We start from the raw sequence: 21,763 nt of genomic DNA on the forward strand, positions 1-21,763 counted from the left end.
GTGACATAATATTTGAAGTAGGACTGGGCTCAAAGATCCAGAACATATGGTTGAAAGAGTTTACTTATAAAAAGCAACCATTTAAGACACTTTCTAGATTCTTATACACTAAAATCACATTCCCCCATCTTTTTTTTATTCTTATTAAAAAATATAACCCACAAATCAGAAAACTGACCAGTTTTCTTTCAAACCTGTTTCTCTGCCCGCTTGAAAACCACCCTTTGACTAGAAATCTAAATGCACAGCCATCAAGGAAGAAATGCAAACCAGACTGCCAAACATATTATGAATATATTGCTCTTCTTAAAAATGCTAGTTGGTTTTTCATACTGGAGTATTGACTAACTGTCTGTGTTTGATGTATGGTTTACCAGCCTGATGTCGACTTATGGTTAGAGCTTAACTTGTTAGTTCTGCTTTTGCAGCCAATTCAGAATAACTACAGATGCCTCGAGATATTAAAATTGACTGCTCAAATGGACTCAGTGTGGGAGTTTCATTGGTTTTAAATTGATAACAGCTGAAAGAGTGAATGATTAAAGTGTACATGGGCAGAGGACACAGCTCTTTCATAGGAACTCTTGTGAACAGACTCCAGTAGTGTGGGAATTTTTTCTTTCTTTTTCTATTATAGTTATGGCTAAGCAATCTGGGGTTAAATTTTAAAACTGTGTAGGAATATTTGAAAGCCAAGAGGAAAAAAACTAATTCCTGAGAAACTGAGATAAATTCTGATGAAGTGGGTTTCTAATCTGTAGGGAACATTTAAAGTTAAGTAGCATTCCATAAGGTGGTAATTGTGTCTATTTCCCAGGCATTTGAGTTAAATAAGCTGTATAGGAAGCATAAACTGTCATAATAGAAGGATTGAAGTGTTGTGTGTATCTCTTTCTTCAACTCATAAAAAACAGAGCTCCAAAGTGCCTTATCACAGACAAGTCAAATAAGGCCCCTTCTCTGCTTCCTTATTCTCCTGGGAACATTTATTGTTGTTTTCATTATTTAAAAAGATGTTCTGAATACTTTCCTCTCACACACAAAAAAAGAAAACACAAAAGAAAAATAAGAAAACTTTTCTCCCCCTCCCCAAATCAGCTATTCTTTTTATAAAGCAGGTTTTGTGAAAATGTACTTTCACAATTTAGTAGTAGCTTAGGGAAAAGGCTCAGTAAAGAAAAAAATTCAGAGAAATTTAAAGTTTATAAAAAAGAATTATCTTTTTATATTACATGCCTTCGTCAACTTTTTTCCCAAGAGCTCAGTGCCCTTCCTACACAACACTATGACCTAAGTCTGCTCTATTTTTAAATGTCTCTTTAAATTGTACCTTTGATATCCCATTAAAAATATTAGGATCACTTTATAAAGCTAGCTGATGGAGAGCATTAATATATAATAATTAAACTGGGATTTATTGGAGAAATACAAAGCCAAATATCATGTGCCCATTTCCCATATTAATTTTTAAAAGGAAAATGGAAAAAAAGTTCCTGTTAGCCTATCCCCAAATATGTAGTAAATATTGTCCTCTTGTTAATAAAAATTAGTGGAATAAGAGATTTTGATATATTTGACAATAACATCATGGATAGTGGTATGTATTTTTAGATGTTAGCAAATCAAATTATAAATAATGGTTTGATGTGAAAACAAAATAAATTGTGAGTAATCTGTTCCATGTTTACAAGAAAATTTATCATGCATTTACTGGTTTGAACTTTGCCCCAAAGTATAACCTGTACACCTGAACTGAATCTTGACACTGCCCCTTATGGTACCTTCCTGAGACACACAGAATCACTCAACCAGGTTTTGTTTGTGTCTGTGCAGATAGCCTTTAAGAACCTACTATAGAGTTGATGTTTACAGAAGATGTAACTCTCTCAGAAATGAAGAGCGGAAGAGAAGTTTCATTCTCCTTCAACATGTTTCTTATCCATATTAGGAGGGAAATTTTATAGGAGATGTCATCCAAGTTAAACACATGTGAGAACCATTAACTTGAATATATCACTTCTAATATGTTCCTTTGAACTTAGATCTCAAATTCTTAGGAGTAAAAGATGGAGCCGGAAGAAGCCTGGCCTCAGTTAACCTCACCATGAAGGAATCTATCTGACAACTAGAGGCTAAGACATAAGAAAGCAGATAATCTGAAAATAACACTTTAAGGATATCTTAATATCTGGAAATTCCAAATCATCTAAGTGTCAGAAAAGCCATCACTCCCCTCGACTCCTTCATCATTTTCACCACCTCATATACATACTCAGCAAGATATTATGTTTGTCTTTTGTGACTGTAAATTTCAAATGCACTGGGCCATTGAGCATGTTACAATTTTTCTATGATAAAAAAATTTAATTAGCATAGAAGACCATTCAATATTATGTAAAGAATTTGACAGGGCATCATTGAATGTTTTTAGAAACAATTAACATATCAAAAGAGGAAGTGAGAGCCTATTTTGGTTATAAATCTGTTCACATAATTAGCAGTTGCAGAAGTCAGAAACATTTTAGGAAGAAAACCAAGGTTAGACCCTCACTTCATCAAAAACAGAATTCCCAATGATGTAAGATACCTCAAATTCTCTAGCATAAATTTTCTAGATTTATTTACATGCTTTCATGCATTCCTATTTAATTAGAAAAATCGTGTATTTACAATGTGAGTGAGTGAATAATCTTAAAGACAAATGACATTGGCTGGAAATATACTGTTAAGCATATAAGGAGAGACAATCATATCTTTGTGTAAGATTGTGTTCAACTCCAGATGCCTCGTAGTATGAAGTGTTACTAACAGGACTCTTCGGTGGGGAGCTGATTAGATGTGTGCACAGACCAGGGCTCCACAGAAGTAAAAGTGCCTTTGGCCTCAGACAGGACTGATGGGCAGGAGGTAGAGTGAGAAAAGTAGGTGCCACCGACTTACATGATCCAGGACAAAAAGATACTGCAACAAGAGATGTGGTATCTGAGGAATTCTGGAAATGGCAATTAATGCTTTGAGGTAAAATCTTAGTGGAAAACATTGTCCTATGACAGCCCAAAGCCATCTATTGGTTCCTACAAAAAGAAATTGTAGTGTGAACCCTAGCAAAACCTAGAGGGAGCTTCTGTAGATGGGTTCTTCCTGGCCTCCCAATGTGATTCCTGAGAAGCTGCAGTGAACATGTGGTGGAGCATCAGTTTCATGTGCTGACCTGGACCTTAGATGCTCATCAGAGATCTTCTGGGAGGAGCCTGTGCTAATCAATCAGGCCTACCATCTGGAGGCTGGGAACTGTCCAGGGAGCCTTTGCTAGGGAAGGGTCTGAACCTGCTGCCTTTATTGTGACCCGGATTGAGGTCCAGACTCAAAAAACATCTGACAAAATACACAGCTCAGTCTTGAGAGAAAGTGAAAGTCAAGCACAAAAAATATATTTCACTTTACATGATGGTTAAGTATATAAAGCACACTTGAGTTAAACATACCAAAAATTATTTTCTTTATTGGCCTTAGGTAAATTATAATGGTGGGATTGAGGGAACAAGGAGATAATGAACATCAGGAACAGACAAAACCCTTCCTATGATATTTGAAAGAGATGTGTTCTTTTTTTATTTGGGGAAATGGTATATTGCGGAACAATCAAGATCACGAAATTTTTAGTAGATTTGAAAGTACAGCTTGGCTCTGCCACTACTTTTTTGTAAATTTGGCAAGGTGATGAAATCATCTCCTCATGCTTTCCAGGTAATACCTCTTAGTCATGTTGACATTATACAAAGAGTGATTAGTATAGCAAATAACAAGTCTGTAACCCCAGCAACTCAGGAAGCTGAGGTAGAAGGATCACAAGCAGAGGCCAGCATCAGCAATCTAATGAGGTCCTTTCTCAAAATAAATAAATAAATAAATAAATAAAAATAAAAAGTCTAGGGATGAAACTTAATGATAAAGCACCCCTGGGTTCAATCCCCAGTATCAAAAACAAAAAACAAAACCAAAATTAATTGTTATACTGTGTTCCTAATCCTATTCTAGTAAGAATATGCCATTCCTTCTCCTGATTGCAGAGAACATATCCTGAAAATTGCAAAACATATAAATTATGGTGTAAGTTTGTGACTGTACCAGGGAAGTCCACATCCTGAACATTCTGTGCTTAGCACTCTGCTTACCATGTTTTCAGGCTTACTCAATGATGGGGATGAAGAGACATGCTTGCATTTTTGGTGTTTTAGTTTTAATTGTTATTCATGTTGCCTATTGCCAAAGTATCTTCTTTAAACCACTGTGTTTAACTTACATAAAGCAGGGTCCCCAAGAACAGATTAAGAAGGATAAATGTGTAAAAAAAATATGTTATAATATATCAAATGTCAAATGCTTTAAGGAGCATTCAGGTCACAAATTTGGAAGAATTACAAATAGAAACGTAAAAGAAAAATTAATGTTTCATTTATTCTCTGTTCTTTATATTGAGTCTTGAATTAAAACATTTGGATTGTGGAGAAGTGGATAAGATATTTGAGGTGCACAGCTGTAGGAAAGCCTAGGAACAGTGGTTTGGATGAAATGTAAAGGGTTTGGTGATAAGAAGGGTATGTGGCAGATGCTTTGTATAATCCCCAGGCTAAGGAATTTGTAGGAAAACTTTTTATAAGGCAGTTTTGTTATTCAACACTTATTTTTATTTTTTTGGCAAACATTTACTGATGACTTGCATTGCAGTAACAATAAGCTGCATACTGGGATCATAAAGATGAATGAGACTTGTTTGCTTTCTTCAAAATCAGACACATCAGTGCTACTCATAAAGAAAAGTTGTGTTTCAAGAAAATCACATGCATTCCTCTCAAACCTGGTTCCACTGGAAGATGGACAGGAAAACATTTTAGAAGGCTTTTTTATGGAACTGGTGCTCAAAACACAATTTTATTTAATTTTTGAATAATCTCAATGGCAAAAGACCCAACAGCTGCGGGTATAAGTGAAGTAGCAGTGACTATGAGGCACAAATGTCACAGCTATGGTTCCCTCTTGTATAATCACCATTCATCATCCTTCCTGTCTCTAAGGTCTCCCTGACTATTTATGGGAATGGATGGGATGTGTTTCATATGATGAGGACCATCTTCCACCTCCTCATGTTCTTCTACTTTGTTTTTTCCTCCTTCATACCCAACTCTCCACACAGCATCCAAAGAAGGTGCCTTACCACAACTTTGCATCCAGCACCTTCTGAGAGTTGGCTGTTTCCCTGCCTAGGGACTGCTGAGAGCTCCTAAGCCTGCAGAACCTTCCAATTGCCCATAAGTGATCCAGTCTCTCCGGTTCCTACTGAGCCCCTAGAATCACTGTGTTTCCAGAGGAAACAGAAAAAACTGCTCTTTTCCCCCACTCTACCTCTGTGTGTATGGTTTTTAAGGAGTTGAAACAGCAACTGTTAGGCTTTGGATCTCACAAGGTGAGAAGATTTCTTCATTCCTTTAAGTCTGATGTTCTTTTTTCAACAGAAATCAGCCCTACTCCATGGGACTTAGCTAGGGTTTATGTACCATATGCCATCTCTCAGAAATCCCCTTGACCTCCATGTGTTCAAAATTTCTTCTGTCTTTTGTCAACTAATATCAACTCTTACATGAGGTCATCTGGGAGGTGAGCATCACTCTGCCAGTTCAGTAGGCAGATCCAGCTGAGGTGCTCCCTTCTTTTTTTAAGCTCCCCTACCCATTCTTAGCGAGTTCTCTTAGTTGGAAAAAGAACATACCTGAAGAGTGTGCAGTGAACCCAGAAAATGCGCAACATACAAAACTGCATGTCACAGATAATGCCTGTTCACTCAGTGTTGTGGACAACTTCAGGGCAGGACCAAGTGCTTTAGAAATGTCATTGCATGGTCCCTTTCTGCAATGGGAGATAAAAAGTGAGAAACACACACTGTATTTGACTGGAAGTCCAAAAGAGACAAAATTTTTTTGGAAATGTGTGCATCATGTCCTACTAATTTGGGCTCATAATCCCTTTACTCCAATTACATTCCTGGAAATGTTTTTCGGTTTCTTCGAATAGAATAACTAGCGCATGGCCTTGCTCAGAACTGCCCACAGGGAATGGGCATTCCTAAGCAGAGCTTCCACTATACCTCCACAGAGCTGGCCAACGCTTCCACAGAACCACATGATTCCCCATCTCTTAATATGGTTTATTATAAAATCCTTTACCTGCCTCAAAGCACTTTTCATCAAAGACACTTTTAAGCTGAAGCTGAGGACTAAAGAATGCCTTTAACAGAATCCTGAAATAGCTTTTAACCCGAGGCTGAGAGAGAAAGTGCTTTTAACCTAAAGTGCTTTCCTCTTAGGTACTTCAGTGTGTACCTAGCACTCAGCGTTAGTGGCTTTGAGAACACCCTTAAGACCCAAATGAAAGAGACTCCATTATAGATATTCAAGCCTGTTATATTAATATATTACAAGTAATATTTGAAATCATTAAGCAGTTTTACTCCAACTAAATTTGAGTCTTTTCTTATTGAACTATGCATTCATGCAAATAAATTGAAGTCTTGCCACCTGGGATTCTAACAAATCTATGCTGATATTAGGGAAAATGCAGTCTTTTTTCCTAGATTTTACTTAAATCTGGAGTGACTTAAAAATTTCTACACTTTCTCCACCCAAAATGAATCTTTCAACTCTCAACATCGCTGAATGACATTTCCAGTTTCAGTCCCTATTAGCTGTGTTTAAAAGATAAATTATATCATTTAGAATTAGTTCAATTACCTGAATAAATTTTATGTATCAAATTTTCTTCTCAGAATTGTCACTCAAACAAAAATAAAATTACTGACTTCACAGTAGTTTTAATCTCTCAATAAAGTTCCTCCTTAGTTAAATAAGTGACAACATAATTGATAGAAGTTTCAACTTCAGATTACATAAAGTTATGTGACTAAATGAATTCTATGGACAGTTTTCTATTTAAAGGATATAAAAACATACAAATATGACAGAACTTATAAAAATTTGACATGCTTGAATTTAACAAACACTCCCATTTTTTTTCTGATCCCCTCCATAACTCTAATGAGGTGAAGACAGACGAATGAAAAGCAGAAAATATTGTCAACTTGCAAAGTAAATAAAGTCTTTGTGAATCAAATTTATCCTTGTTAATCAGCTAAAATACTCTAAAGCAAACTGACCCGTATTTCTCCCCTACTCAAGGGATCATATCACAATCTTTACATAGAAATAACTTTCACTTATAAATCGCTTTCCCTTGTTTTTATATCATCCATTCATTCATTTATATATTTATTGCATGACCAGAAGGCACATAAAATAATAAATACATACATATACGTACAAGCTTAAGGAACTGCATTTATCTTGTTCAACTATGTGAAGATTCCTTTGCTTGAATGTTCGTTTCTCATTTCCTCCTTGTAAGAAACTGATAATAATTTTTATTCTTTCAGATCAAAATTACAAATGCCATGAGGCTATCCCTGTCATCTTCTCAATTAGTTCTCCCTTCTCTTTATCCCAAAGCTATGATGCCATTATTTAGATCTTCCTATTAGACTCTGAGCTGTATCAGGTAGACCAGAGACCACCTTATTCAAAACTGTACTTCCTGGGAAGTTGCTGCCTGAAAAGAGATGAGGAAGGAACTAAAGTTGGATATGAAGCCTTTCAGTGCTGTTAGAGTAATAATTTATTTACAGTTTATTTTTTCCTATAGAAACTCGTGTCACTGGGCACTACTTGGGTGGTTCTGCTCTTTTTAACTTTATTTCTCTTGTCATTCTCATGCTTAGACTACTGGACATTATTCAAGCTTTCCAGGGCTAAATTATTCCAATCATGTGGCTTCAAATCTTATCTACAAATTGATGCTCTCCAAACTTAAAACCTCAGCCTCACACTCCAGACTTGCATATTCAAATGTCTATTTGACATCTCCTCGGGTGCTTGGTAGACATCTCAAATTTATCCAGAGCAACCCTTGATTCCCCGGCTCCCACGTGTTCTCTATTTCAGGAAATACCACAGCCATGTGCCAGCTGGAGTCACCCTCCACTTTAACTCTGTCTCTTTCACTTCCATCAGCAAATCCTGCCTAAAAATATATTCTAAATTCAACCACTTTTAGTCACTTCCGCTATTGCCATCTTTATCTAAGCACCATCATCTCTCTGTGGAATATTTCACTAGCCCTCTGACTAGCCTCTCTGCTTCTCATCCTGGCCCTCTTAAAATTTGTCTCCACACAGAAACTAAGAAGATCATTTAAAGATGCAAATCCAATCATGACACTCCCCTATTCAAAAATCTTCAATTCTTTAGAATAAGATCATATGGAAAATGACATTTAGTGTTCTTCTTGTGACCTATAATGTCCTCAGTGCTCTGCCCTCCAGGTTACATTTTTTTATTTCATCCTCAACCACACTCCTTCTAGTATACCCAACTCCAGCCACTCAGACCTTTTGCTCCTCTTCAAAGGCACGCAGCTCACACCTGCACCTCTGTGCACTTGCTGCTCCCATTTATTCTGCTCAGTCCTTCACTTCAGTTGATCTCTGGTCAAATGCCATTTCCTCAAAGATAACTTGTCTGGAAATACCACTATCTCTCTGCCTTGCTTTATTTTTTCATAGCACTTACAGCCACCTGACTTCATATTACATATTCATGTGTTTGTGTGTTTGTTTCTCCTATTTATACATATAAGCTATGTGAAGGCAGAGTTTTCCTTCACTATCCCATTTCCAGTGGGGACTGAAAAATACTCTTGGATGTATAAATTGAATGGATGAAGACAACAATGTATGACCAATTCACTTGGTCAAAGCATTGTCTATCCTGTTGGGATTCTCTGTGTATGTGTGTCTGTGTGTACATGTGTGTGTGAGAGAGAGAGCAACAGAGAAAGAGAAAGAGTTGTGCTGCTTGGGGTAAGCAGAGAAGCAAATTTTATAAGACAAAGTTGCTGCCTAGAGTAGACAAACAGAAAAATCTCATACTCATTGTCTCATTTTAATTAGTACATTCTTCATTTAAGATACAAATATCCTCCATATCACCAACATGTCACCAACATGTCTGTTTCATTAATCAGAACAAAACTGAGTTGAGATTTATTTCCATGATGGTTTTGGAGCTAAAGAAAAGGGTCCAAGGGGTACTTTCTGGAAGGGCACTGAGAGAGAAACTGTAAAAGGAAGACTGTCAGAAGTCTGAAAAGGTAAGAAAGAGAAAAAATAAAAAGGACTGAGAAGAACTCTGCTACTTACTGTCTGTGTGGCAGCTGGCCCATCCCTGAAACTCACCTTTGGGCTACTTGTCAAAGGATGCTACCCCAGCAGCCAACTGTCAGAAATTGCAGAAGTTCACCTAGCCTATTTAGAGATCTCCTGATAGCCCAGGCAAATCTGCCCCAGGCCAATCTTTCTCTGGTAGACATTGTTGTTATCTGCCAGAGACTTTAAAATTCTTAGGTTTGATGAGATGTAAAAAATACAAATAAACAAGTGGGAGGAAAATATACACAGAAGTGCTTATATTTGGCAACTCAGATTTATTTAGATTCCAAACTACTTAAAAGTAAAAATAATTAAACTTTTGCCTGTCCTTGCCTTCTATGAGGGGGAAAAAAGATCACAGCAGGCAACAAGAGGTTTACCTCCATTGCATGTTGGAGGTTCAACAGAGAAGCAACCCATGTTTTTTATATCTATATGCCGAAGAGCAGAAGCTGATATTTTTAATCAAAGCCCTTTAAAACATTATAAGATAATGTAGTACCTTCTGAAGCATTTCCACTACATTAAATACAGTAGTGTTTTAGTATCAGGCCTATGTTTCTGTGTCTTAATTTTAAGGCATAAGCTATCCAATAAACTATAGTTCTTACTTAAGTCTCAATTTCTCCAGATACCTTCAGCAAAATTCTGAGATAGTAGTATGATAGGAGTTCATATTGTGACTGTTTTAAATAAGAAGAAGAGAAGGTGGTGAGGATGGAATCCAGTTCTATCTTTTCTCCAGAAAAGATAAAAAAAAATGAGAGGAAGGACATTGAGTGTTCTTTGATATGCAATCTAAAATTTCCATCTGTAAATCTATTCTCAAAAGAAAAAAAAGAAATATAATTTACAGTTTAAAATTAAAGGATGACTTCATTTACATGGCTGAAAGTATTCTTTTTGAGAATATTATTTTCACTTTTCAGCATTCAAGGCCTCTCCCTAATGGAAAATTATTAGGAAATGATCTGATCATATGTGTAGTGTTTTGGTGGGAGAAAATTTCCAAGTGAATGCTATGTACTATGAAAACAACAAGGACTGCTTTTTTTCTCTCCCTGTCCATTTTCTTCAATCAATGTGGCATGCTATACCGGACCTTGAGTAAAAGAGTCACTATAAATCCTTAAGAGTCACTATACCAGTGTTGGTGCCGGTGGTAGTAATGAAAGCAGTACCCCAACTCAGCCATCTAGGTTGCAAGGCCCTTTATGTCTGTCCTGCCTCCTGTTGCAGTGATCTCCTGAGCTTCTTGATTTCTAAATATCTCCAAGACTGGTGCTGAATCTCCTAAACTCATTGAATTCCTTCCCACTTTCACCTCTAAATAACATTCAAGTAAACCTTGCTTTGCTTAATATAGCCACAAGCATTACTGTGATTTTTCTATTGCTTGCAGCCCAAATCCTTAACCAATACACCTCACTGCCAAGGTAATTGTCTGATTTGTTTGTGTAACTGAGTGGTCTGGCTTGCTGTTATTGTTTTGGGTTGGTCTCTACATTCCTCACATATGTGTGGTCTTAGGTGCTTTGTTCTTCCTTTTAACATTTACTACAGGAGCTGCAATGGCCCTCTCTCCTGAAAGCAGAATAACATCATTTTGAAAAGCATGTGGAAACTGTCTCATGAGTAAATGATGATAACCCGTCACATTATTTGAACATTTAACTGCCTCTATTGAGTAGTTCTCCTCGTAGTTTTGATTCATTTGGAATCTAACTGACAAAGATCCCATTACTGGGTGTTCTTTCCATAATTTGTCAAAAAATATATAGCAGCGATGAGGGAGAATGAAGCTAATTTGTAATCTGGGAGACTTAACCTGGTTATGCTGATGAACTAACTAAATCGGTCAAAAGTTGGAGAGCTTAAAGATTAAAAACCACCATTCTCTACTTAAACTCTAATTCATTATGTAAACAACGTGATTTATAAGTGCAGTCATGTGGAAGGTCTATTTATTTTTCTCACCAAAAGATGCTTTCAAAGAAAAATTGCAGAAAATGGATTTTCTCCAACCAATGTGTTGCCTGCCGCCCCTGGTGTAAGTGCTGAAACGGTAGGACGAAGATATAATGATCACGCTTGCTGAGGCCACAGGCATTTGCAGAGGATTCCAAAAATATTGGCACCTCTAGCAAGAGGTGTTTTCTAAATAAAAAGAAAAAGTTGTTAAGAGAGGAAGAAGAGATTACCAGTGAGCCCACAGATGGGAATGTAGGTGGGGAGTTAGGAGCTCAGGGTTCGGGGGCTGCTCCCTTTTTTGGAATACCATAAGGAAGAGGAAAGTAGAAAAAAAATCCTTAAGGTTGTGCCAGGACAACAGGCATGTAAGTTTAGGGGCAAAGCTAGTTCATTAATGCTTGCCAAGAAAGCAGAATACCTTCCCTCTCCCTCCCGCTTGCCTACACTATTTTAAGAGAGCAACTTCTGTGGTTCGAACATGTTCCTATAACAGGATGGTCTTCTTTGGTGTATCAAACTCTGAACTGTATCAGATTACAGATGGGTGGCAATCCTACAATCACACTCAAATTCGACCATGACATTTTAGCTTCATCTCTGATTTACTTTCTTTGGATAGCACTTTTTACTTTGCAAACCATTTCTGTGCATCACCGTCTCCCCTAAGTTATGTAATTTATCATTTTATGTTGAAGGCTGGTGTTGTAGTCAAGATTTATTCTGTTGCAATGGATAGAAACTTGTACAAACTGCAAAAGTACAAGTGGAAGTAATTTGATTACTTAATTGAAAAGTCCAAGGGAAAGGATAGCTTTGGGCATGACTGAAGCTAGGAACACAAAATGCTATGAAGCCGTTCTCTCATCACTCAGCTTGGTTCTATTCTGTTGGCTTCATTCTTCTCTATTTCTTTCTGGAGATAGTAACATGGTTTCTAGAAATTTATAGTCCTTCATAGTTTCATGAGTCCTCTTGAAGCAAGGCTCCTCTTTCCCGGCAGCGCCTAGAAGAGTCTCAGGATTTTCTTGACAGGATCCACTTAGCCTATGTGTTCACAAAATTACTACCTCCAAGGAGGTGAAATGCAGCTGTGGTGTGGGATCATCACAGCCCTAAATAAGTGGCAGCAAAATGTGAAAGGTATAATTCCCAAAGTAAACAGGGTGTTCTTTCAAAAGAGGATGGGAGAATAGATTTGAAGCCAGCTAAACCAATCCATATCCACCATATCTTTCCAAGCCAATGTTATGTGAAATAGGGAATACCATTGGACTATTTTGTCAGTCAATCTAGAACCTTTCTGTTTTAATTTTACTCTTTCTCTCTCTCCTCTCTCTCTCTCTCTCTCTCTCTCTCTCTCTCTCTCTCACACACACACACACACACACAAACACACACACACACACACACACACACATACCATTCAACCAATGCTATATCCATGTTCTACTCCAAGTTTATTTGGATATAAGAACAAATTCACTCAAAAGAGTTCAATTGAAGTGGATGGGAGGGGAACCTCACAGTACATGACATGGAAATGTCAAGTGCTATGGCAAGAATACAGAGTGTCAGGAGTTGGGCATTGGGAAGTCAAAAGCTGAGGCATATCTATTCCATTTTCTCTCTGCAAATCAGTTCCTGCATCCACTCATTCATTGCACATAACCATATCCCCAAATGGCAATACCAGTCCCCAATGTCTGAATCTAGGCAGTCTTAGAGTTCGAATTCACAGGAGAACAACCTCAGTCTCTCTGTTCAGATTTCTTGGAAGGAGAATCACATTGATCTAACTTCAGCCACATGATAAATTTGATTTAATCATGTTCATGTGAGGGACTAAATTCTTATACTCTAGAGCCACACCTTCTTCACTTAGTACATCAAGGTTCAAGGTAGAATATAAGTCAGAATACAAGTTTTGGTTTTGCTGTTTGTTGAGAGCAAACATCTCCCTCTCTATGTAATGAAATTCAATATATTTAGGCTGTTTTCTCAACAGAGCACTATGGTCAACTGGGGAGGGATAATTTTTCTTTAAGGGACTGGATGCACTTGCATGAACTGCCCAGTAAGTGGCAGTAATACACCTCCCCCACCTCTGACATTATAACCACCACAATAAGCCAGTAGTGCACCTTGTCCTCCTACTCAGCAGTCAAGAATTTCCAGCATTTAAATTCTCTCCTCCCCACCCCATGTCAAAACCCTTCCCTAAGTCCTCTGTCTCCTTCCAACTCCATTCTCTCTTCTTTTCAACATGAAAAACTTTAAAATAGTATATTTGCTCTTTCTAGTTCCCGCCTGTTTTCAACAATTGACCATAATCATCTGCTTTTCAGTTTCATTCTCCAAAACCATTTTCCTTATGGTCACCCATATTCCAATAGTTGCCAAAAATCCAAGGAGTGTTATTTACATTTATATCCCTTCATCATTCTATTGCATCTGAATGCTTATCTTAACTTCTAAATTTCATTTTCCATTCTCCATACTCTCTGGTGACTGCATGTCAGTTTTCCTCAAATAAGGAACTTGGGAGTCAACTTTGCCTAGCGACTTCTCTTACCTCCTCCATCCACTTACTAAAACCAATGGAATCACCTGTTCTCTCCATTCCAGAGTAATTGTATTGTGCGGATCCTCATCTTCTTTCCTCTCACCCCAACAGCCTAATGCTCTATGTCTTGCACAAATGATCTGATATCTCTGTCTCAGTTTCCACTTCTGCAGAATGAAAATGGTGACACCAATAGAGAATTGGGGTTGAACATGAAAATTACATGTGCTAGAATACAGAGATTGTACCCAACTTACGATGCTTCAACTTCCATTTTTTGACTTTACAATGGTGTGAAAGCAAGGTGCATTCAGTAAAAACTATATGTCAGATTTTTATCTTTTCCTGGGCCTGAAAGTAGAATAATTGCTTCCCCACACAGGATGGCACAATGGGCTGCACCTCCTAGTTAGCACTGGATCATGAGGGTTAACACCTGGCATTTTGTAGTCCATGGTGTTGCAAAGCTATGGTGCTTGGTACATATATTCAATATATTTAGGTATTCTAAATGCATTTTGATGTATGATATTTTCAACTTGCAATGAGTTTATCAGGATGTAAATCTATCATAAGTTGAGGAGCACCTATATAAATTACTTTATACCATATTTGGTTTAATATAAGTGTACAATAAATCCTCTCTATTCTTTGCTGTAAGAACCCAGATCAAATTCTATTATAACCATTGGGAGAGTTATTTTACCCCACAAGCTGTAGGAGATCATATGCCACATACATTTTCAGGCTATAATGCATTATCTAATTTAAACTTGACATGTAATAGTTACTAAATTAATTAATCTTTGCATTCTTTACAATGCCTGGCATATGGTAGGTGCTCACTACATATTCTCTCAATTGAATTATTCACAATTGACTTGATCTGGACATAATGAAGAACAAGAAGTGTCACAATACTTCTGAAGTCATAGAATTTAAATTTTAAAGTGTAAAACATTTCCTTTGGGACTCCTACTTAGCAAATTTAGACATTTCTCTTGATTTCATTTGCTCTATAGTGTCAGTTTCCATGTCCTGCCATTCCTTTTTGTTTTCATTGTCATGCATAGCTTAAAATCCGATGTGACCAAAAGCCTAAAATCCAGTTGCCATGTGTGTCAGTAAGCTATTGCTGCATAACAAATGCAAAATCTCAGTAGCATATACAAGATGTATTTATTGTTTGTATGTCTGCAGTTTAGGTAACCTGCACCAGACTTGATTGTGCAGCTCTACTTTAAGCTGCAGGTCTGACTATACTAATCCTTTCACCAAGGATTTGCTTCAGTCTGTCCATATGTATTTATTCTGGAGCCCAGGCTGAAAGGGTAGGTGCTGTCCAGAGCAGGTCTTCTTTTGGCAATGGCAGAGAAGCAAGAGTGTGAATAGAAATCTGTGCTGATTTCTAATGCCTCAGGCTGGAACTGACACATTCGGACATTGCCCCAAGCAAGTCACAGAGTTAAGCCCAAGATCAATCAAATGGGGGAGATAAGTGCTGCCCACTCTCACAAGTCCTCAAACTCAATCAAGTATTTGAAACAAATACCCATGATTATTTCCCATTTCTCTATACCATGTTCATGTTTTGGGGACATATCTTCTATTTCTGTCTATTGGATGAAAAAATGCTCATTTCTACTATGGATTATATTATCAGTAGTGCATCTCACAGGTGATGACACATGGTCATATGACAAAGGAAATGAATGTACAAATCTAATTCAGAAAGGACAAGAATAATTGTTACCAATAATTACACTTATCATATCTCTATGATGACTATGGTGACTCTGTTAACTACATTGTCCCTAGGCAAACACAATAGCCTCTTAGTTTATCTCCTGTGTCTGGTCTTCCCTACTCTCAGTGACCCTCCATTTTCTTTACAAAGTGCTACCAAGTAAACCTCTGCAAGCAGAAATATGATTATAATGTATACTTTACTAAAAAATAACAACTTCCTAATGCCATACCATGCAAATGATAGGAATACCCAGTTGAAAATATCTCACATAACATGAAATCTGGAGAAAATGTTTTAGGGTTGGTTTATGTCAACTTTTTTGTTACTTTTTTTTCTTTTAATGAGTTAGTTCCTGTTCTCAAGCTTGTTGTCTCATGGTGATAATATTCCCACCATAGCCCAAAGCATCACATTATTGATAAATGGTGTTAACAGTGGAGAAAAGACAGACAGACAGAGAGAGAGAAACAGAGAGAATCCATTTTTCTTCAATGATCACTGTCTCAACATTATCTCCCCTCACCTCCCTCTCTCTTTCTCTCTCTCTCTCTCTCTCTCTCTCTCTCTCTCTCTCTCTCTCTCTCACACACACACACACACACACAGCACATTTGTACTAAACGCCATGAAACTACCTTACACTTACACTACAGGACAGCTTTCTTAGCATTCAGCAATGTCTTTATGACACCTGCCATATTCTGTTTTGTATGTTCTTTGACTGTTTCTATTAGCCCCTATATTAAGAAACATCCTGATACATTTTTACAACCTAATACTATTGCATTGCTGTGAAAACAGAAAATATTCAATAAATATTTGTGAAATTGATCTGAATTATGGAGTCTATTAACAAGTTTTGTACTTTGTAGCAATTCTTCTTGACTATAGCCAAATTAAAACATTTGATCTGAAGTTCTGGTTTATTTTTTCGTTGATAATATTTTATGTTATTCTTTTTAAGGTAGTTCACGGGTTTGAACAAGTCTTCAAACACAATCAAGTATTTGAAACAAATACCCATGATTATTTCCCATTTCTCTATACCATGTTCAGGTTTTGGGGGCATATCTTCTATTTCTGTCTATTGGATAAAAAATGCTCATTTCCACTGTGGAATATATTATCAGTATTGCATTATCCTTAATTACTTCTTTCTGGACAAAGTTGTTAACAGTTCATTGTATTACCTTTTCCTAGAAAATGGGTGAAAATCATGACTTCCTTGAAGTTTCACTACACTCATCTCTCTCTCTCTCTGTCTCTCTGTCTCTCTGTCTCTCTCTCTCTCTCTCTCTCTCTCTCTCTCTCACACACACACACACACACACACACACACACACACACACGCGCGCCTTTATAATAAAGTATCACCTGGCATTCTGCTAGACCTCATTACATGCTCTCTCCCCATTTTACATATTTCTATTTTATTGAATTTCTCCACTGATTAAGACAGTGTCTTCAGTCATTCAACAAATGTTTATTTAACTTCCAGTATGTGCCAAATATTGTCTAGGTACCAGAGATCTAGTAATAATGGATAGGTATGTTTCTTACTCTCCTGTGTTTTGCATTTTAAGGGAAAAATTTGAGCAGAAAGCATGAGAGTCTGGTATGTCAGGTGGAGATAAATATTCTAAGAAAAGTAGGGTAGGGAACATGGCACAGAAAATGGTACTGAGTGGTGCCATTTTTAAGAAAAGGTGGTTAGGAAAGGCTACAATAAGAAGCTACAGTTTGATCAAAGACCTGCAGCAATGGAGTTCCATGCCGAGGAAATAATGAGTGCAAAGTCCCTGAGGCTGAAGTGCGCTTTGGCAGTGATGAGAAACAGTATTGTGGACAGTGGGGCTGCAGGCAAGTTTAGTGAGAGGGAAAAGGACAGAAATGAAATCAACTAATTAGTGGAGGTCAGATCATGCACAGCACAGTAAGTCACAAGAGAGATTTTGATTTCATTCTGATCAAAATGGGAAGCCCTTGGACTCACCACATATTACTTTCATTATCAGTAATAATTATCAATGCTCTTGAAATGGGTCTTGAAGTGGATGATGATGGTGACCGCAAATATTATGAATGTATTTAAAGCCACTGCACTGTATATTTCAAAACGGTTTAATGGTAAGTTTTATGTTATACATATTTTAACAATGTTTTTTTAAAAAAAGTTCAGGAGTGCATGCTATGCAAAAAATCAGTGCTTAATTCTGGTAACTATAAGAAGACATAGATTATTGAAGTGCTCAAAGTAAGGTTTAAGAGAGTAAATCCTATAAATTCAAGTATATAATGTAAGGTAGCATAGGTCATGTAACAAATGAGACGACTAAGCTGCCTGGGAACTTGTAGTATGTGTGCTCAGAAACATTTGTCCAAAAAGGATCTGTCTGAAATAAAAGGATTTACTCATTTGAGAAATAATGCATCCCCAACCATACAAACTCACCATGTGCATTGACTTTTCACTACTTCTAGAAAATAACAACAATTTAATGATACCTGTTTAACTTTGTGCAATCTAATATTGCTAAACCACTTGGTTCACAAGCCCTTCTCTAGCATCCCCCATGAACATCCTGAGTAATTGGTATTCCAAAGAACCTATGGCATAGAACATGAAGATCTAAGATAGGAGGGAAGGAGTTTGTGGAGAAAGGGTGATCTGAGCTGAACCCCAAAGGAAAGGTGATACTTAGAGAGGAGGAAGGGCATTCAGAGCACAGAAATGTGAAGCAATTCCCTTCAAAGTTCCTCTTCTGCAACACGCCTCTTCAAATACCATTGATCTGCAGAATGAATGTCCTAAATATACTGATAAAATCATAATCTTGATGACTACTGATAAACTTCTTCTAAAACATGCAGGATACGAAAGTCAAATTATTTTGTGCAAGTTACCTTAATTCTTTGCCCTTATTTTATAGACAATAAAGTTAAGGCCCAGAGAGACTATAACTTACTCAGTCATCCTGCCTAATCAATACCAGTGTTAGCTTTCTTACTCTGGGGCCAGGGTCCTTTTCCATAAAGAAGGGAGTTATAGTCTTTGTGTGTCTGCCATAGACACTTTGAAATTAAAGCAAAAAATCAATTCCTATGCAAGATGAAGATTTCAGCATGCACTAGATATGGAAACAGAATCAAATTAAAGAACAACGCAAGCTTGGATTTTAATGAAGCTCATCTTTGTTTCCTTTGCAGATCAAATTTTTGGCTCTCATCTGCACACAGTGTGTGAACGTGAAAATTCCACAGTTCCATGGTTTGTAAAGCAATGCATTGAAGCTGTCGAAAAAAGAGGTGGGTAACTGAATATGCAGCAGTTCCCCTCATTGCTGCACCCTCTGAACAACCAATGCTCAAGTTAACGGTGCCACCTGATTTGTCTGGGAAGCCATGCAATTAAAACTTGACTTTCGTTAATCGGTTAAGAGGATCAAGTTTCTTATTAACTCCAGTTTGTTTTTACAATAGGGACATTAGTAATTCTCACTAATGTTCTTTTTTTTTAATATTTTGTCTGTCTGACATACTGTTGATTCAATTGCAAAGTTCTTGTTTCCAAGCCAGTGATAAAACATTCATAAAATATCAGCACTCACAGTGTTAGAACCCTCCTAACATTCATGCTGGTAGACGTTGTGCCAGAACAATTTTTGGTAAGCCCCCAACATTACCCAAGTGAAGCAAATAGCATTTCTACTTGCAGACAGAGATACCCCATCTTCCACATGTTTCTATTCAGTACAGAATACAGCTAACTGGTTTTCCTGGAAAAATTAACAAATGCACCTCCAGTGTTAAGATGACCTTCCTTCCTTTTTTTCAACATTCTGTTTTTCATCTGAAATTATTTCATCTAACTGAAGAGAACAAAACAAAGCCCAATTGACTCATCATTTCTATGCTGGTCTATCTGTGGAGTGTTTTTCCTTCAAACTATGACTTCATTCATTCAAGGTCATTTTTCCTGGAAGATACACTGAGTAGATGCAGAATCTTAAAAAATGTATTGTATAAAAATGTGAAGCTTCATCACCATCTGTTACAAGTTTATAACATATTCCCAGGATCTAGGGGGATATATTTCATGTAAAAGATAGAGGTGTTTTCAGAAAAAAGAATTGGTGAAACTATTCTCATTTCCGGCTTCTACTTTCTTAAAACAATAGAACCAAAGGGAAAAAATCTTTACCACGTAATCTGCTAGGAAAAAGCCATTTTAATTCTCTCAATGTTACCTGGCTTTATTATAGAAGCATAATAAAAATGGTCTGCAATTTCTAACTCCTGGAAATTCACACTTTAATTATACTGTAAGGACAGCCTTGGGATCCTATTATTCCCATATCAGTAGGGAATGAGAGAATAACAAGAGGGGGAAGAGTGGGTAGAGAATGTGGATAAAGTCAGTGGGAAAGTGTATCAACACATAAGAGAAAAGAGCTGAAGGTACAGAGAGAGTAGAAAAAAGTAACTGCAGAATAAACATAAGGAGAGGTGTCTGTGAAAAATGAAGTCAATTGGAATTTAGAAAGAAATATGTTTTTATTGCATATTGCAATTTCATTTAATTTTATAAGTACATATTTTAGGAATAAATATTATTTAATAAGTACTTAAAGCCAAAACGTATCACTGCGAATATTATAATGTTATTATTTCCAATAGCTAAATTATCATCATTCCCAGGAAATCTTCATTCACTTATAAATACTCAGTACCGGCGGTGTGAGCACTGTTATATTAGACCCCAAATCCAAATAGGACGTTGGGGGAAGCTGTAATAAGATGTATGCATGTATGAAAAATAGCTCTCGATTTATGAATTTACCCTAGGCAAAATGAAAACTCTGCTAGAGCCTTGCAGTGTTCAGATACTATAATATTGTACAGTAGAAAATGTCTATAAATAGAAGCTGTATCTTTTGTATATGACATTTTGTTGGTGATTTTTAATAAAGTAAGACAATGTTTCTGCTGACAGGAGCAGTCATATCTGGCATTCCATTTTATTGTTCCAGTGTTTACTTTTGAAATGAATTTGTAGATCAAGCACTAAACAGGCACTAATCACACATATGATTATTAAAATAATTCCTGAGCATTTTAATGAAACTTGAAGACTTTACAATTACACAAAGCAACTGAAAAACCAAAGTACATTGGCAGTGTCAGCTTAAAGAAACTCTATGGAAATGTTCGATAACAACTCAGAAGCACAAGATAAACAGCTCACATCATTGCAAGATTTACAAGTGTGTACTTTTGATTATATTTTTCTATGATCATTTACTTGGGTGAATATTCTTGCATTTATACACCAATTTTATTTACACAAAGTTTTTTTTTTTTTTTTACTAAATTCTGGCATACAGAACTTCAGGACAGAAATAATTTATGTGAATCTAAGTCCAATGTTTATTCAAGCTTCTGAAGACATTATATGCTGGGGTTGGTATTAGGAAGTAGCTTATGAAGGTACCAAATCTCTCAGCACTATAGGAACTCAGCATACCTGCAGTCACCCTTTTGGTAGTCAGACCTTCTTCCAACTAACGTATTCAACTGTGGAGTCAAGGGAAATACTATGGAACAGTTTTGGAAAATGCACAATTAATGAACACTGTGTGTTTACTCTCAGTCTGAGCAAAAGGGCCTCAGTGCTCACATTGGCTGTTAGAAAAAATAATTATTTCCTTCCTCTTTATTTTTTTGTTGAGATTATTTTCTCTTCCTTAAAGAGACCATCTAGTCAGGTGTTGTGGTGCATGCTTGTAATCCCAGCAACAAGGGACTCCAAGGCAGGAGGATCACAAGTTCCAGGTCAACCACAGCAACTTAGCAAGACCCTGTGTCAAACAAAAAAATAAAAAATAAAAATGACTAGGGGTATAGATCAATAGTAAAGCAACTCTAGGTTCCAAAGAAAAATCATCTATAAGCTGTAGTTGTACTTTTAAATGTATTTTTAAATATTTAAAACAAAACATTATGAAAAAGGTAGATCTTGCTGTTCATTCATTCATTCATTCATTGAGGTATTTATTTATATTATTGCTTGTATTTGACAACACCAAATTGTTTGTGTTTATTTTTTGGTTTTGTACCAGGAATTGAACCTAGGAACACTTAACCACTAAGCCACATTCCCAGCCCT

The 21,763-nt window shown here is 36.8% G+C and overlaps 1 protein-coding gene across 1 annotated transcript in view; it reads left to right on the forward strand.

Annotated features, from left to right (window-relative positions):
* Arhgap15 (Rho GTPase activating protein 15) overlaps window positions 1–21,763 on the forward strand; it is a 366,446-nt gene that overhangs the window by 127,709 nt on the left and 216,974 nt on the right. The window contains exon 5 of the mRNA XM_077794408.1: window positions 18,805–18,903. Coding sequence (XP_077650534.1) covers window positions 18,805–18,903 — 99 coding nt within the window. The remainder of the gene's footprint in view (window positions 1–18,804; window positions 18,904–21,763) is intronic.

Source organism: Urocitellus parryii, chromosome 1 (genome assembly GCF_045843805.1).
Source record: "Urocitellus parryii isolate mUroPar1 chromosome 1, mUroPar1.hap1, whole genome shotgun sequence".
NCBI lineage: Eukaryota > Metazoa > Chordata > Mammalia > Rodentia > Sciuridae > Urocitellus > Urocitellus parryii.